The sequence below is a fragment of the Priapulus caudatus genome, unplaced genomic scaffold (genome assembly GCF_000485595.1).
Source record: "Priapulus caudatus unplaced genomic scaffold, Priapulus_caudatus-5.0.1 Scaffold1816, whole genome shotgun sequence".
NCBI classification, from domain to species: domain Eukaryota; kingdom Metazoa; phylum Priapulida; class Priapulimorpha; order Priapulimorphida; family Priapulidae; genus Priapulus; species Priapulus caudatus.
The window spans coordinates 2,749-21,988 of record NW_014578877.1 but is presented as its reverse complement, the minus strand read 5'-3'; the positions used below and the strand labels follow the sequence as shown (position 1 = coordinate 21,988).

Sequence of the window (19,240 nt, the reverse complement as noted above, 5' to 3'; positions counted from 1 at the left end):
GAGACCCAGTCTATCCCGCGTGCGTGCAGCAGAAATGGCGGCGACCTGTAGCAGCCGCTGTAGCCTCCTATGATGCAGGCATGTATAGAACCGGCTGTTCACTCTTTCAGCACACAGTCTCCGTTCCTGAGCTATATCGGTAAGCGGCATCTGACGCGAGGGTTATAACACGAAGTGACCAGCAACTACTAGGGTGGATTCATGACAAATTCAATGTATGTAAACACGGTGAAACGTATCTGAGCATTCTCATGCAATTTCAAATGTTAAGTATTAGCAACACTGAGCCTGCAGCAGTCATTGGTACTTCAATGCCACTCTTGGTCAGATTTAAAATAGTTCACTTGAATCGCCGATCTATTTCCGAATATTGTCTTTATGTTGATCATGCCGCGCAGGCCAATGTCTGCGCCCAAAAGGGTGACTCTTGATTCCTCAAATACGTGCTGTAGATATCCTGCTTGCACGAAAAGGCAGCGAAGAAGAGGCGTTATGTGTAAGAGTGGAATGACGACACTGGCGTCGATAACTGAAAGCGCGAAGAAGCCATCCGGCTCAGGAGGAATGCGCGGCCTAACGCACGCGACGCGCACCAGCGCGCTTACACCAGCCGGGCCCTAGACCAGGGCAAGCTAGCGATTGACGTCACACGCGCAGGGCACAGCGTGACGTCACGACCGGATCATATCGCTCGCAGTTTGCCCGTGCAAACCTCGTTGCTTAAGAGAGCACGGGTCGCGCACGGGGTACTCTGCCATGGGGACTTGCTGCCGGAGTAGTCGGCCGGGCCGCGGAGACCACTGTGGGGGGGCGCTTAGGTGGGCCGTGCGCGCCTCACGGACGCCGACTCGGAGCGATATGTCGCAGAACTTAATCCTGTAGCAAGAGCTGCTGAGTGCCGTTGTCAGGTGCACCTCCGTGACAGGCACCACGTGAGTGGACTCCACCGCGACAGCGGTAAATATCTAGACGCTTAAATTATCACACCAACTGCCATGTGCTTCTCTTAGTAGTTAATTAACGACTGCCCTCGTATCAGGTAGAATGGAAATATTATGTTGTTTGGCGATTTCTCGTATTTAGTTTGGTTTGTAGCTCAGACTCTACTATACCGATTTCTAGTTAAATATCTATCTATCTATCTTATCTACTATTTGATCTATTATCGGTCTCTTATCTATCGATCTTTATCTATCTATCGCATCTATCTATCTATTATCTATATATCTATACTTCTTGTATGCTAATCTATCTGATCTATCGTATCTATCTAATCTATCTAATCTCTCTCATCTCTTCTTCTCTCTACTCTCTCTCTCTCTCTCTCTTTATATTATATTATTTATATATATATAATACTGATTGCATGGTTAGTTAGAGCCGGATGATTTGGTTTTGGTAAGCTACCACCAGGCGGAGACTCACCGATCTAAATAAACACATCTAGCTACGCGCAAGTGAGGACGAACCGGCTAGATCATGGCATGGAGATGTAATCTTGAGCGTGTCGTCGCAGACTGGTTGCGTCACAGAGTGTCACTGAACGATGACAGTTCCAGGCCAATACGCGCACAGCACCCTCTCTGCAGGCTTTATCTGTGAGATCTGATTCTTTCTCTCTCTTTGCCCCTTTTCTCATCGCTCTGGCACCCCGTCGTCTCTCTCACGCTCTTGCTACGATTCTTCTCTCCTATGCTCCACCTTCTCCATCTATACCCTCTGCTCTCTCTACCTCATCCTTCCTCTCTCTCTATTCTCACTTCCTCCTCTCCCTCTCTCTCTCATCTACTCTCTCTCTTGCTCTCTCTCTCTCTCTCTCTCACTCTTTCGTATCCTGGCTTGCTCACGTCTTTTACTCGCTCTCTTTCTCTTTCCTCTCTCTCTTTCTCTTTGCTCTCTCTCTTCCTCTTCTCTCTGCTCTCTCTCTCATCTCTCTCTCGCTTCTCTCTCTCTTTCTCTCTCTCTCGCCCTTTCATTCGGTTGTCTGGCAGGTCTCTCTCTCTCTTCTCTCTCTCTCTCTCTCTTGCCCTTTCCACGATTCTCTTTGACTCTCTCGACTCATTCACCCTCTCGGCTTTCATTGTGGTCCGGGCTAGGTTGCTCTTGTTTTGTTGTGCTTAGTTTTACACATCATCGGGCCATGTTTCGCTGTTGTAAGATAGCTAGTTACTGTTTTGACTGCAGAACTATATTCTCTGAAGGCTGTTGCTCACTGGTCTTCAATACGTTTACCTGTAATTAGGACTTCATCAGCCTGGGCTCAACTGCAACGCAGACACTCGTCCAAATACGGTGTGTGTGTGTGTGTGTGCCAAATTGATGTGGATGTGTGTGGCACCATGTGTAATGTGTGTGTGAAACTGTGTGTGCCGTGGCTGTGCTAAATCATAATATAATGATAGTTCGTGACAATGTGTGTGTGTGTGTGAATGTGCTGTGTGACTCTGAAAGGGACTGTGTGTGTGTGTGGTGTGGATGTGTGTGTGACATGACATGTCGTGTGTGTGGGGTGTGTGTGTCTGTAGGCTGTTGATATTGTGTGCGTGTGCGTAGTGCTGTGCGTGCCATCTTTGACGCGTGTAAGCGCAGTGCGCGTGGGCGTGTTGTTGTGCGTTGATTTGTGTGCGTGTGCGTGTGAATTGTGCAATGTGCGCTGTTGCGTGTCGCGCAGGTGCGCGTGCGCCGCGCGTTGTGTGCTGACGCAGCGGGGCTCATAAGCTGTATGTGTATGTATGTTTGTATGTTGTATGTATGTATGTATGTACTGTAGGGTATGTTATGGTATGTATGGTATGATATGTATGTATGTATGTATGTATGTAGTTGTATGTATGTATGTATGTTTATGCTTATGTAATGTTATGTATGTATGTGTGTGTGTGTGTGTGTGTGAAGGTAAAATTGTGTGTGTCTGTGTAAGTGTGCGTGTTGGCGCGTGCGCGTATGTGGTGTTGCTGTGGGATTTCATATGTGTAACATGTATGATGTGTCAATATGTCAGGGAACGCGCCGCTTTAACTAAGTTGCGTTTTTGCTACGTTACGTCTTAATTATTGCAGACAGTTCTGTGAGCTGGGCCAGCTCATGCAGACGGACAGGAACAAGCTTGTGGAGACAATACTACGCCGAGCTAGAAGCAGCGCATGGCTAGTCCACCCTGCCTGCCCTTCCTTGGTCGCTTCTTACAGAGTGTTGTCGAGATGTACAGCATGGATATTCTGCGGGTAAAAATCCTTATTCTGTGCGAAAGCTGTGATGCATAAGGGGCCACACGAGCGTTTTGTAGTCGCCCGCTCGCGAGCGAATATAACATCGCCAGCGGAATTAATCCCCGTCAACGAAGGGGGAACACGTAGCGAATTTAGGACAGAGCGTTACACGCTGTCGCCTCACTCGCGAATCACACAATGATACATGCGATGCATCACATGGATATAACAAACGTAATCGATTGTGTTTTAGAAAAATCAGAGATCGGGAGCGACAAATACGCCCGGACAGGGCACACGAGCGAATTTGCAGTAAAAATTAATCACCGGCAGGTGAACTAATCGCCCGAAAATATCATAAAATTTTGGTACTGGGCGACTTCGTACGGGCGATTAAAATCGGCGTCGACGTGAACGGGCACACGGGCGAATTTTTCGAGCGATTTTAAAATTCGCGGCGATCGGGCGATAAAAATCGCTCGTGTGCCCCTACCTTTATCAACGCGAATCCTTTCCGATTCACTCAACGTTGTCAATTCTAATCATAGTCCGTATACGTATTGGTGTGTTACCCTCTCTAACCCTCGTCACCTCGTGGGTGCAACAATCGTTTATTTTTGTCTTTCAAGCCCGAGGAACCAATAATCAAGGCGACGCCGCAAGTTCTCCTTTTTGCCGACGACTTGGCGTCGTCACTGCTTAAATGTGTGTTCAACGACATCAAGCAAACACTGAGGCCAAAGGCGAGGAAGCCCAGAGCAGCAGTGGCGCCACCTGCCAGAAAACCTAACATGTTCAGCGGAATCGTATTTAATTTTTTGAAAGGATATGACAACAACGGGGCAGCTAATACCAAAGTCAGTAGTCTGGGGGCGAAGCCAAAAACCAACGAAGTAAAAGCATCGAACGACAGAGACAATATCTGTTCATTATCAACGGAGCGTTCGGTATCTCATGTCAGCGGTAGGTCAGAGAGAGAAGGCCCAGTGAATAGAGCGGCGGCGCGGGTGGGGGGCGCGAGAGCTTCTAGTAACGCCAGTAGATGGCAGGCCGTGCGCAGGAAGATACGTGAGCCCACCTGGCTGCTGCACTACCAGGAGAGTGAGGTGTTTGAGATCGACGTGCCGACGAGCGACACGACTGACAACACTGATGCCGCGAGCGCGAGAACAGAGTCGGGCTCAGAAACCTCGCGTAAGGATACAGACAGTGAGTGTGAGGCGTCGTCCGAAAATGTGCATGGCAACACGAGCGACACAGACAGCGAGTATGATCCATCACGCGACAATGCTCATAGTAATGTGATACTTTTGATCGAAACAGACAGCGAGCATGAATCATCATCTGAAAATATTCGTAGTAATATGATATATGCAGACAGCGAGCATGACTCATCATCTGACCGTGTTCGTAGTAATATGATAGATATAGACAGCGAGTATGACATCGTTCCTGGAAGCATTAAGCTAGTGACTTTACATGCCTCTGCTAACAATTCTAATAACAACGTCGTCTCGTCGGAAAACCCTCAATCTTCCGGGAAGGTAGAAGACGTTAATGTTCCGTGGATTAAACCTCCGACACTGCCAACTTCCAAAGTCTTCGTCACCAAGGTTAGACAGCAGTTGAATAGGTACCAGTTGGCAGCGCTGAAATACGACTTTGAGAGCAACAGCAACATACGTAGCTTCTTACTGAGGGCACCCTATAGCGAGGGAAAAGATATGTATCGCTTATCCTTAGAGAGGGAGCCACCATATTAGTGGGGGCATGAGAAACTGGGGGGGGGGGGGTTCAAGAGCCGGCGTTTAGATCTCAGTTAGATCTCTTCTCAGCAGTGTGTAAGCTCTAAATATGTGCATGTAATATGTAATACGGAAGCTAGAAACATATAATTCAATCAATTATGTGTATGATGTTCGTATCTTTTTATTGTTATAATATATTTTACAGTCACACACATTTCACGTGCACAATCAGTATGTAAATCCACGTAGCCTTAGTAAGTATTTATTACAACTACAGTGCTGTACATTGAGCAAATGTGTAAAGCAAACGGGTACATACATGCCTTTTACCTTGATATATTTTAGTAATGTTGACTGGTTGAATTAGGAATGTAAAGTAGTTAATACTGACATTAAACTATATAGAAAGCCGGTACATCAGCATAAACCTCCAACTTTAATCACAGTGTGACTGGAGAAATACATTGTAGTATAATATGCAACTACACGCGTCTCTACATAGCACATATATTACTACATTGCACATGTTAAAGTCTACCTACTTGAGGTATAGACAAACTACTACTTAATTGTTTCCCCATGCAGAGACAGTACCGACATATGTACTCGAATATGATATACATCTGACAATACACAACCACTTCTTGATGTTATATAATTGCAAATTTATATTGGAATATGCATAAACATATACATATGCGAATCACAAGATTGCGCTGACATGACGTAATACGCGAGTATGAAAATGATAACAACTGAACTGGATGAAGATAGTTTTAGTTAATAATTCGGATGGTTAGGTGTTAGGACAGACAAGCGCAGAGGGACAGATAGCCGATAAATAATATGTAGAAAGTCAATCAGGGTTAGAGTTTTAGAAAATAAATGATAAATATAATGGTTCTTTTATAAAACAATACACTATCAGATCGATGTACAAGGGTCAATAAATTAATGCGTTACCATGCGCTGCTTATATGTCAAGAATGAATAAATTATAAATATGAAATCGCTGTACTCGTATCTCTAAATATATGTTCGAAAGCATAAAAACATTAGTGATTACTCTAGATTTCTCCAATTTTAAACAGCATTATGTCTAGAATTTATTCGTATCACTTGCCAGATGCCCTACACGTAATGTATGCACGACTAGACGCTTGATGTGAGGCATTATCACCGCGTTATGCGCACCAAAACTATAACCATGTTACACCCGAGCAAATACTGAGGCCACGGAGGTCAATACAAACATAGCGTTAAGTCTAGTCTATTTGGACTTCGCCACAGTCATTGTCAAGCAATGTAGGTTTCAGATATTTAATGTAATTAAAGAAATCATCTCAAGTAGTTTTATCTGGTTGATAATGTTGCAAATGACCAGAGTATGTCAATTTTATAGGTTAAAGTCGTAAGCATCAATGTAGCAGGAAATATTCAACTAAGTAGCGAGCTGTGATCGTGGACGTCACCTGTACTTTCAGCATACGGATAGTGCTGAAAATCAAGGTCATCGAATTCAGATTACGTTTGAGGAGAGTTTACTTTCCATAAGAGTAAGTATATGATAACACAGAAACTTAAACAGCATATGCTTCATAATGAGCATATAGCAGACACAGTATATCATGACAACAAGGAAAACAAGGAGAGAATATAATTGATTTAATATGGAAATTTGACCTAGTCATGAGAGCCTGAACTCGGTAGGCACGCCTGACCACTCAGAAATAACTGCTTAGAACCCATAACGTTTCAATCAAATGTTGAGACGAAAAGTTAGGACGTTATCAGGAGTAGAATAATAGCGCGTGTATGTCGCATTCCACTCCCAATGTCATCAACAAAATGGCTGGCGAACATTCGACTGCTCGCAACGGGATCTTTTAATTTATTTGTACGTATATACCAATAACGAGCTAAGGATCAGTCGAATTTGGCGTGTTGGGGATAGAACCCGGCCTCCTCTGTCCAGAAGTGGCACCTCTCCATGCGCGCCGCTCCCATCTCTCTCGGCGTCAGATCCTGACCGATCTCGCCCATCTTGCCCACTTGCCATACCGTCGGCATGCGATGCGTCTGCGCGAAGCGGATGAACGAGTTGACGAGTAGGAGCGTGAACTGTTCGTCTGCTTTTCCTGGTCCCTCGAGCTGCCCGAGCAGTGCCGCCACGTCGACGCCCCGCCGCGACGTCCGCCCGTACTTGTGTCGGTGCAGGAGTCTGTCCGGCTGGTAGTCGTACACGTAGAAGTGCGCCGAGTGGAAGGCAAGCCGAGCGACGGCGAAGAGTCGTTCTAGCGGGCAGGTGACACGCAGGTCGGCGAGGATTTGCTCTACCACCTTCCGCTTCCAGTGGCCTGCCTGCACGGTACACGTGCACGTGCGTGTCACAGTTAAGCCACAGTTATTCGTTTATAGATGCACATAATATACACACGTACACACACACACATGGTGCAATGCTCGTGTATGGCAAAGGTACCGAGTTTAAGAATCGTATAGGTAAAGAGTATACTTCGAAAGTGGAAAGATACTTATAGAGACTGATATGTTTCAAAAACATTCAACTATCACTGAATTTACGAGAATTGTCCCGTATGCTTTTCTGTATAGACTGTTTCCGGGTGCCGCCAACCTCCCCGTCTCGAGGGAAGATGCGCACGCTGCTCTGTCGGCGCAGGGAGCGGGAGCCAGTCTCCCCGCGTCCGATGCAGCAGGGCAGCGCGAGGTAGCAGCCAGTGTTAGCTCCTCTGATTGCAGCATTGATATAGACACGGCTGTCACCTCTTTCCAAGGCACACAGTCTCCGTCTGAGCCTATATCAGGTAAGGCCGGCCATCTGACGGAGGTTATAACACGAGTGCAGCACTCTCAGGTGATCTCATGCAATTCAAATGTAGGTAACACGGGTGCAACAGTATCTGGTCATCTCATGCAATTCAAATGTAGGTATTGCAACACTGGTGCAGCAGTATTTTGTAATCTCAATGCACCTTGTCGAATTAAAATAGTTCACTAATCGCCAATCTATCACGAATATTGTACATTTATGTTGATCATGCCCGCGGCCAATGTTGCGCACAAAATGGTGACTCTGATTCCTCATACGGTGTGACTTCCAAACTCTAGCACACGAAAGGCAACGAAGAAAGAGCGTTACTGTTAAGATGAAGACGACACTGACGTCGATACTGAAACGCAAGAAGCCATCCCGGCTCAGGAGAATGCGCGGCCTACGCAGCGAACGCGCGCGCGCTACCCCAGCGCCCTCGCAGCAAGCTAGCGATGACGTCACACGCCAGGGCACGCGTGACGTCACGCCGATCTTCGCCTCGCAGTTTGCCACGTGCAAACCTCGTGCTAAGAGAGCCACGGGTCGCACGGGAGTACTCGCCCACATGGGACTGCTGCCCAGTAAGTCGGCGGAGCCGCGAGACCACTGGGGGGCGCTAGGGGGCGTGCGACGCCTCACGGACGCCGACTCGGAGGCGATAGCGCACGAACTTATCCTGATAGACAAGGAGCTGCTAGTGCGTGTCAGGTGCACCTCCGTGACGGCACTGAAGTGGCTCCACCGCGACAGGGTAAATATTAGACGCTAAATTATCACACCAACTGCCATGTGCCTTCTCTTAGTAGTTAATTAACGACTGCCCTCGTAACTACAATAGAATGGAAAATATTATGTTGTTGGGTCGCGCTATTTAGTTGGTTGTAGCTCAGATCTATATACAGATCTGTTAAATATCTATCTATCTATCTATCTATCTATTTGATCTATCTATCTTATATACATCAATATAGCATATTGAGCACGTTTTAAAGGAAGAGAAAAGATAGGAAAAGGGGAGTAGATGGAGGAAGGAATGGAGAAGTGAGAATGGACAGGGAAGTAAAGGTGGGTAGGGAGGAGAATGTTGGGAGAGAGGGGGACGAGGTGAAGGAGAGACGGGGGTCTGGGGTGGGAGGGACAGGGGCAGAGGAGAAGGAAGTAAGGAAGGGAGAGGGAGCTAGGTGAGGGAGGATGAGGGTCTGGTGGTTTCCTCTTGCCTCTTGGCTTCTAACGTGCTATCGATCACCGTGAGCCAGTAGGCCTATTACACGTCACATCATAGATGTGGGAAACAGATATCCGGTGCAGACTAACCAAGCGTGCGTCACTGTGTAAGCCATCTCATGCATAATGTTGTTTTCTCCGCCAAGGAAGTTATGTTTTCGCCCCTGTTAGTTTGTTTGTTGGTTGGTTTGTTGGTTTGTTTGTCTGTCAACAGGATATATCTCAAAAAGTTACGGACGGATTTTGATGAATTTTTTTGGACGGGTTGGTCTTTGGCCAACAACCATTCAATTAGATTTTGGTGGTCATCTGGATCCAGATCTGGATCCAGGAATTTTTTTGTTTTTGTTTTGTTTTGTTTTGGTTGTACCAGCAAAATGATGGGACTGTTAAACTGTGGCGGATGTTTGCTATCTCCGATTGCTCTTGTTTAATTGTGTACTGAGTAACGAGCAAGCCTCACCGACTCCGGATCACCTCCGAATGCTCGTATGTTATCCCGCACCCATTCCAGCGCTGCAATCTGGTCCATCAGTCCATAGTTGCCAGACGTATATGAGTGAGAGTTGCTAGCTAGGCCGTCTAGTGCTAGGAATCCCAGCGCTCCCACTCTGTAGTTAAAACTGACCTGGAGAGTGATGGGTTTAGAAAGAAAGTATTACATTATGTGAATTATAATTGAGGTTGTTACAAGCACTGTTCAGTGACAGCCTAGCCGGTATGATAACTGTATAATTCATAATCTAATAGTAGACCTATGTGATAACGTTGATATCTGCTTCTTTTTTTTCTAGATTGAAGGAATTTAAACGTCCGATAATTTCTGAACAGTTTTCATACAGGGTCTTACCCAAACCATATTTGTGATCTTTGTCTGTTGAGCATTAGGTCCCCACTCTAACGTATCCTCGTCTCTTCCAATAAACTGGTCTCCGTGGATGTAAACCACAACTAAACAATGCAACAGTAATTATATGCAATTACATACTCAACGTTACAATGTATCACAGGCTAATACATCATGACATATTATACTCTTTGTATTACAGACTGACATGTCTGTACTATAATAATATCCTCTTTTTTTCCATAGACATTTTGCATCATATATCTGTTATTGAAATCGTACCTGGCAGTGCGGTTGTGTGTTTTTGGCGTTTGAGATCCGGAGTCCACACATTAAGTGTCAAACAATCTTCACTCATATTTCCTTTCAGTGGCGATAATTCCTTCATAGTTCCTTCCCCCTGATAGCAAGCGGGTGCCGCCTTGGTTCCATCAAATGTGCCATTCCAACATGAATCGAGTGAGTGCAGGGGGTTAGGGGGACGCCACCGCATTGTCCCTACAGGTGGTTCTGCGTATGGAATCCCACGAAACACCAGGACGTCTCCCTCATGCTTTCCTGCAATAGAAGATGATTTCATGTATAGCACGAAGGGAACGGGCCATAAATCGTCCCTGATACTAATGGAACCTTTCATATTTGATATCGATGAGTTTTTAGTTCTGCTTTGTGCGACTAACGATGACAACTATGCAGCAACCATGACAAATATGACGAAGACGATAATGTCACTAATAACGGTGACGATAACTATGACCATGACGTTGACGATGAAAGTGACGATGGTGATGACGACGATTGTGGATATTTATTACGGACAATTAACTCAATATGATGCAGAAACATCATATATGCAGTCACAGGCAGATCCACCGTAGCCATCACAAGTCATCGTGTTGTAACGTACCAGTGACGAGTCCACAGCCGATAAACACGGTGGCGGACGCCTCCTCGAAGGCTTGCGTGTTTTTCTGCGTAGTTGTGGAGATGACGACGATGACGATGATGGCGAGGACGAAGGCGAACAGCACGATGGCGACGGCCTTCAGCTGGTCGCAAGAGATGGCGCAGCACGGGAAGTAGTGCACGACTCTACTCCGCGGCGTCTCGTGTAGAGGCTCCTTAACATCCACCTATAACGCAGCAACGATGCAGAACCGTGTATCCAACGATACAGGACCGTGAATACAACGATACAGAATATACAGGACCGTGTATCCAACGATACAGAATATACAGGACCGTGAATACAACGATACAGAATATTGTTGACAGTGTTACTGTGTAGTGTCATATACGTTGACAGTGTTACTGTGTAATGTCATATACGTTGACAATGTTACTGTGTCGCATCACATACGTTGACAATGTTACTTGTGTCGCATCATACACTCGTATATCATACATGTCGTTTTATTACTGTGGGTAAAGTTTAGCCACAAGTTACCTTCTCGCTTCTCATCACGTGACGAAAAGTGACGTGAAACAGTGAACGATTTAAAACAGTCGTAAAGCCTGGTCGTGCTGAGTAAAGCTTGTCTAAATGTACTGTGGCGGTGGCACCGGTCACCACGGTAAATGAGAGGTAGCTCACTGGGTACCACAGGCAGGGTATGTGTAGATGTTCTGTGTCTGTGATTGTATAATTATTTGTGATGTTTACGGTCTTTTAGTATTGTATAGTATTGTTTGTTTGCTCACACTGTGTTGTTGTACACGCATCCGGACATACTAGGTGAGTGTTCTTACCTTACGTTACCTTAGGTTACGGCTATTCACTACGTTTCGACTAGTGGTGCCATCGGGCGTCACCAAGAGAGGCTAAAACGCTACACGTACCTATAATGATGGGAACATCGTTCATGATTTTCCTCTGCCACAGATCAACGATGTCGGCTGCTACGATGTGACCTGAACATGACAACATATAGCGACAGTTACTCACACATAATACTGCGTCGGAAACAACCGCTCTCCAGACATGGAATAGCTAGGAGTGTTGTTGGAGCCAGGCTAATCGAGAGAAGGTTATCATATAGCTACAGATGTTATAGCTCTCCTCTACCAAAAGAGAGGCTCGCTGGATTCATTTTCATATAACACTAACACCAACACGTGGGCTGCTCAAGCCACGCACTCAAATCCCAGACCGGATAGATTCGGATATCCCTTCCACGTATTTATCTTCCTTTCTTTTCCCTCCCTTTTGTTCCACATAGACATTCCAGCATGTGTGTGGACAATCACATTATCCCGTTTCCTTTATTATTATCATGGCTACAGCTGTTGTAGGGGTCAGGCTACGAAGATATCACATGGTGTATGTAGCTGTGCTCACCGTCCACGATAGCTAGAGTCCTGGGTTGTTCGTCGGGTGTGGGCATTCGGGTGTAGTCAGTGAGTGGGGGCTGAAAGGCCTGCATGACCGTCGCAGGAGGCTGCCTCCTCGCGCACTCTACATCGTTGCAGCCTAGATTACTGGTGAATAGAGAAATACGGTGTAAGCCATGTAGCGTGGTAGCCTCGTGTAACCTTACAAGCAGCTAACGTGAGAATTAGCACCCGTTTATCCACGAGCCTAGTTCCATGAAACAGTCATGTGTTACACGACTGAATAAACTGGTATATGTATATGTATATATATATATATATATATATATACATATGCGTATTAGTTTCAGACGTGCCACGTTACTCTGACGCATACATCTCACGGTTTGTCGTTAACAACTATCGAGATGAATTTACCTCATAAGTTGCAGGTTGTCCTGGTAGATGGCGGCACGTGTCCGTGGATTGAACCCCGCGGCAGGGCTGCTCAGCCAGGCAGCGTGGTAAAGGCCGCGAGCCAACGGAGTGGTCAGCAAAGCCACGATAGATGTTGCTCCTGACCCTTGACCTAGCAGTGTCACCTGTATAGTAATATACACATATGTACATTATACAACATACATATATAATACAGCTATCCATCCCTTATCCTCCTCATGTCAGGGCCGTAGGCCTGAGCAAATGTCTAGGGGGACGAAGGCTGGCGGACCCAGGATTCAAGGAGCGGGTGAGAAAGCAGGTGCGGGTTCTGGGGCGGCCTCCCACAACAATTTTTGAAATGCTTAGATCGCAGCAGGGGCGTAAGCAGCCGAATTTTTCAAAAGTTGTAGCACGACTAATACGGGGCGGAGCCCAGCATCGTTGGCGCAGCGTACAAGAAAAATTTGTTAGTTTTACAAACCCCAGATCGCCGCGAAACGGCCCCTTCCGAGTCTTTCATTCTGTATCCCTCGCTTCTTCCTAACTTGAGACACCTCATTCAATATCACTTTTAAACCCAAAAAACACAAACGAGCTTTAAAATAGTGTACGAACGAGTTAAAAATGTTAAAAAAAACTGACAAAAAGATCGATCCTAGTCTTTTCGGCGGGTTTTAGACAGTGTTGAATGAAACGGCCACGCCGATAGAAAATGACAGCCTAGATGATAGCGAAGCAATAGTCACCTAATTTAAGCCATTTATCTTGCTACGTTCATTTCAATAGTTTTTCCTGCCTTAGACTCTTAAACTCGTCCCAGCAAGCTTATGCGCATTAAATTATGGCCCGTGTTTAAAAAAAAAGATAACTGGGCCAAAAAAAGCTGTAGCCCGGCCCTACAGTTGCTACAATACTGCGCTACGCCCCTGCGCAGACGCATGCGCTATTTTGAAGGCACTTTTAGTACATGTACAGCCTTCATTCGAGCTATCGACAATTTCTCTTTAGTAGAACAATTTATTTTTTAATTCCCCCAGGCTACGGCCCTGCCTTGCTCCCATACTATATTGATGTTCTATACGTACTTATATACCATTATTACATACATAATTCATATACAACCCTAGGAATTAATTCCAATGGAATTATAAGCTCACACATTGAAAGTCGCCACGGCACGGCCAATTCAGCACATGTTAATTTAGCAAATCAATTACAGTAGTCTGTAGGTAATATATAGGTACGGATAGCAGCCTGGAGCAGCCAGCCATTTATGAGGTATGAACTTAGGCTCAAGCCAGGAATTGCTACATACATTCAAGGCCCGGCTAGCCAGGGGGCGTTCGGGCGGCCGTTCGAAACGAACCCCCCCCCCCCGAGCCCCCTTCCCCCCAATACGAGGAAAATTTTTTTTTTGACAAATTGCAAGAATTTCACCTCAGAGTCGCTCGCATTTTAGCTGTAATAATTGCAAAAGCTCCATCGTGGCGCGGAGGTGAACCAGTGAACACACCCCCCTCCCACACCTCCCGACGGCTCGGTCGCTTGCCTCCCTCGCCTGGTCGCTTCCGCGCCCGAGCAGCGGGCGTGTACAGGCGGGCGGCTCCAGGGAGTCCGGACCCCCCCTTGGCCTCGCCGCACGAAAACGCATCTGCAAGACGGCCGTGCTAATGTTTAAAAAATATTTCTGGGGAGCGGCCCCCCAAGACCCCCCCTTTCGCCTCGCAACTATGGGTTACGGTTAGACCCCCCCTAGCCGCTAAAACAAATCCTGCTTACACGCCCCTGCCGAGCAAATTACACACAATTGAAAAACGACAACCCCCCCCATAGGAAAGCCTGGCCCACGGCCTGTACCATGATAGTATATATACTAATATATATATATATATATATATATATATACATCAATATAGCATATTGAGCACGTTTTAAAGGAAGAGAAAAGATAGGAAAAGGGCAGTAGATGAGGAAGAATGGAGAAGTGAAATGACAGGCGAAGGGATAATAGGTGGGCGTAGGGGAGGAGAATGTTGGGAGGAGAGGGACGCAGTGAAGGAGAGACGCGGGTCTGCGGGTGGAGGCGGACAGGGGCCAGAGGCCAGAAGCGAAGTAAGGAAGGAGAGGAGCTAGCCTGAGGGAGGATGAGGCCGTCTGGTGCCGTTTCCTCTTGCCGCTTGGCCTTCTAACGGGCTATCCGATCACCGTGAGCCAGTAGGGCCTATACACGTCACATCATAGCCATTGGGAAACAGATATACCGCTGCCCCAGACTAAACAAGCGTGCGTCACTGTGTAAGCCATCTCAATGCATAATGTGTTTCTCCGAAGGAAGCTTATGTTTTCGCCCCTGTTAGTTTGTTTGCTGCGTTGGTTGTTGGTTTGTTTGTCTGTCAACAGGAATATATCTCAAAAAGCTTACGACGCGATTTGATTGAATTTTTGACGGCGTTGCCGTCTTTGCCCAACAAACCAATTCAATTACGATTTTGCGTGGTCATCTGGCCATCCAGATCTGCCCGATCAGGAATTTTTTGTTTTTGTTTTGTTTTGTTTATAGGTTGTACCAGCAAAATGATGCGGACTGTTAAACTGTGGCGATGTTTGCTATCTCCGATTGCTCCTTGTTTAATTGTAACTGAGTAACGAGGCAAGCCTCACCTGACTCCGATCACCTCCGAATCGCTCGTATGTTATCCCGCACCCATTCCAGCGCTGCAATCTGCTCCATCATGTCCATAGTTGCCAGACGTATCATGAGCTGAGAGCTTTGCTAGCTAGCGCCGTCTAGTGCTAGCGCAATCCAGCGCTCCCACTCTGTAGTTAATAACTGACCTGAATTGATGGTCGTTTAGAAAGAAAATATATACATTATGTGGAATATAACTTGAGCGTGTTACAAGCACTGTTCAGTGACAGAGCCTAGCACGGCTATGCATAACTGCTATAATTCATAAATTAAATAGTAGACCTATTGATAACGTTGATATCTTTTGCTTCCTTTTTTTTTTTTTTTTTTTTTTCTAGATTGAAGAAACGCCGATAATTTCTGCAACATGTTTTCATACAGGGTCTTACCCAAACCATATTTCGTGATCTTTGTCTGTTGAGCATTAACGGTCCCCACTCTAACGTATTCCTCGTCTCTTGCCAATAAACTCGTCTCTGTGGATGCTAAACCACAACTAACAATGCAATTATAATTATTATGCCAATTACAATTACTCAACGTTACAATGCTATTCACAGGCTAATAAACATCATGACATATTATACTCTTTTGATATCAGCACTGACATGTCTGTACTATAATAAGTATCCTCTTTTCATAGACATTTTGCTATCATATATCTGTTATTGAACATCGCTATCCTGGCCAGTGCCGGTGTGTGTGTGTTGGCGTTTGCAGATCCCGGAGTCCACAACATTAAGTGTCAAAGCATCTTCACTCATATTCCTTTCAGTGGCCGATAATTCCTTCATAGTTCCTTCCCCCTGATAGCAGCGGCGTGCCGCCTTGGTTCCATCAAATGTGCCATTCCAACATGAATCGAGCTGCAGTGCAGGGGGTTAGGCGGACGCCACCGATTGTCCCTACCAGGTCCGTTTCTGCGTATTAGAAGTCCACGAAACCCACCAGCGCACGGTCTCCCTCAGCTTTCCTGCAATAGAGCGATGTTTCATGTATAGCACGAAGGCGAAACGGGCCCCATAAATCGTCCCTGATACTAATGCCGAACCTTTCATATTTGATATCGATGCAGTTTTTAGCTTCTGCTTTGCTGCGAACTAACGATTGACAACTATGCAGCAACCATGACAAAATATGACGAAGACGCATACATTCACTAATAACGGCTGACGATAACTATGACCATGACGTTAGACAATCATGAAAGTGACGATGGTGATGACGACGCATTGTGGATATTTATTACGCGACAATAACTCAATAGATGCAGAAACATCATATATGCATCCAGCAGTCCACCGCTAAGCCATCACAAGTCATCGCTGTTGTAACGTACCAGCTGACACGAACGTCCACAGCGATAAAACACCGGTGGCGGACGCCTCCCCTCGAAAAGGCTGTCGCTGTTTTCTGCGTAGTTTCGTGCGGAGATGACGACGATGACGATGATGGCCGAGGACGATAGGCCAACAGCACGCATGGCCGACGCCTTCAAGCTGCGTCGCAAGAGGATTGCGCGCAGCACGCAAAGTAGGCCACGACTCATACTTCCGCTGCGATCTCGCGTAGAGGCTCCTTAACATCCACCTATAACCAAGAACACTGCAGAACCGTGGTATCCAACGATTACAGCCGCACCGTGAATACAACGATACGAGAATATACAGGACCGCTTGTAGTCAAACGATACAAAGTATACAGACCGTGAATATCAACGATACAGAATATACAGACCGGTGTATCCAAAACGATACAGGAATATAGCACGACCGTAATACAACGATACAGCAATAACAGCGGACCGTGAACTCCAACGATACAGAATATACGAGGACCGTGAATACAACGATACAGAATATACAGGACCGTGTAGTACAACGATACAGAATAATACAGCGACCGTAATACAACGATACAGAATATTACAGGACCTGTATATAACCAGTAACAGAATATACGCCGACCGTGATACAACGATACAGAATATACGCGCCGACGTAATACAACGATACAGAATATACAGCGACCGTGTATACAAAACATACAGATATACAGCACCGTGTATACAACGCATACAGAATATACAGGCGACCGTGCTATACACACGATACAGAAATATACAGGACTCGTGCTAGTACAAGACGATACAGAATAACAGGGACCGTGTAACAACGATACAGAATCATACAGCGACCGTGTATACAACGATGGCAGAATATACAGATTACAGCGACCGTGTAATACAACGATACAGGGAATATAACCAGGACCGTTATATACAACGCATACAGAATATACCAGGACCCGTGTAACAACGATACAGAATATACAAGACCGTGTATACAACATACAGAATATACAGCGACACGTGTATACAACATACAGACATATACAGGACCGTGCTACTACAACGATACAGAAGTAACAATGCACCGTGTATACAACGATACAGAATATACAGGACGTGCGTATACAACGATACAGAATATACGCGGACTGTGCTATACAAACGATACAGAATATACAGCGCACCGTGCTATTACAGACGATTACAGAATTACTACAGGGACAGTGTATACAACGATACAGAATATACAGGACGCGTGCCATATACAAGCGACTGCAAATACAGATTACAAGGCACCGGTGTATACAACGATACAGAATATACAGACCGTGGTATACCAACGAACAGAATATACAGGAACCCTGTATACAAGCGCATACAGAATTATACAGGCACCGCTGTATACAACGCATACAGAATATACAGGACCGTGTATACAACGCATACAGAATATACAGACCGTGTATTGACAACGATACAGAATATACATGCACCGTGTATACGAACGACTACAGAATATACAAGGACGTGTATACAACCATATCAGAACTATACGGACTGTGTATACAACGCATACAGAATATTACCAGCGACCGTGTATACACCGATACAGAATATACCAGGACGTGTTATACAACCGATACAGCAATATACAGGACCGGTATACAACGATACAGGAATATACAGCGACCGCTTTATACAACCGACTGCAGAATTATACAGATTACAAGGCAACCGTGTATACGAACCGATACACGAATATCAGGACGTGATACAACGAATACAAGAAGTATACAGGACTCGCCTGTTATACAACGACTACAGAAATGATACAGACCGTGGACTACAACGATACAGCGAATATACAGGACCGTGTTATCACACACGCATACAGAATAATGACAGACGACCGTTTTCGTATACAACGATACACGAATATAACATGACCGGTATTTACAACGATACATGAACTATACAGGACCGTGTAGTACAACGATACAGGAAATATAACGCGGACTGTAGCTATACAACCGACTACAGAATACTACAGGCCCGTGTATCCAACGATACAGCGAATATACCGACCGTGTACTACAACGATGCAAATTACGGACCGGCTGTATTACAACGGATACAGTGAATATACAGAACCGCTGATATACAACGATACAGCAACGATAGCAGGACCATGCTACTACAACATACAGAATCATACGAGGACCGTGTATACAACGCATACGAATAATAGCAGGGACCGTTATACAACGATACAGGAATATGACAGGACCGTGCTAAAACAACGATACAAATAGACGGACCGTGTAGTACAACAACAGAGAAGTATTACAGGACCGTACTGTATGTACACACGATACCAGGAATATACAAGACCATTATACAACGATACAGAATACTCCACAAGGACCGATGTATACAACGCATACAGAAATATACAGGACGCGTGGTAGACAACATACACGAAGATACAGACCGCGGTGTATACAACGCATACAGAAGTTATACAGCAACCGTGATATACACGATACAGAAAATATAAAGGACCGTTACTTACAAACGATACAAATCTT

General features: G+C 45.6%; 1 protein-coding gene and 1 long non-coding RNA gene across 2 annotated transcripts in view; both read right to left on the bottom strand.

The window, feature by feature from the left end:
* Positions 1-8,967: 8,967 nt before the first annotated feature.
* Positions 8,968-19,240, bottom strand: part of LOC106817653 (fumonisin B1 esterase-like) — a gene marked incomplete at its 5' end in the record, with an annotated part of 11,924 nt that continues 1,651 nt past the window's right edge. The window contains 5 exon segments of the mRNA XM_014822341.1: positions 8,968-9,051; positions 9,478-9,642; positions 9,865-9,965; positions 10,144-10,419; positions 10,769-10,994. Of these exon segments, the coding sequence (XP_014677827.1) occupies positions 8,968-9,051; positions 9,478-9,642; positions 9,865-9,965; positions 10,144-10,419; positions 10,769-10,994 (852 nt within the window).
* On the bottom strand, positions 11,727-12,768 carry LOC106817655. Its single transcript, XR_001395085.1, has 3 exons — positions 12,610-12,768; positions 12,200-12,339; positions 11,727-11,772 (listed from the first exon to the last, which is right to left on the bottom strand). It is a non-coding gene; the product is annotated as an uncharacterized LOC106817655 (long non-coding RNA).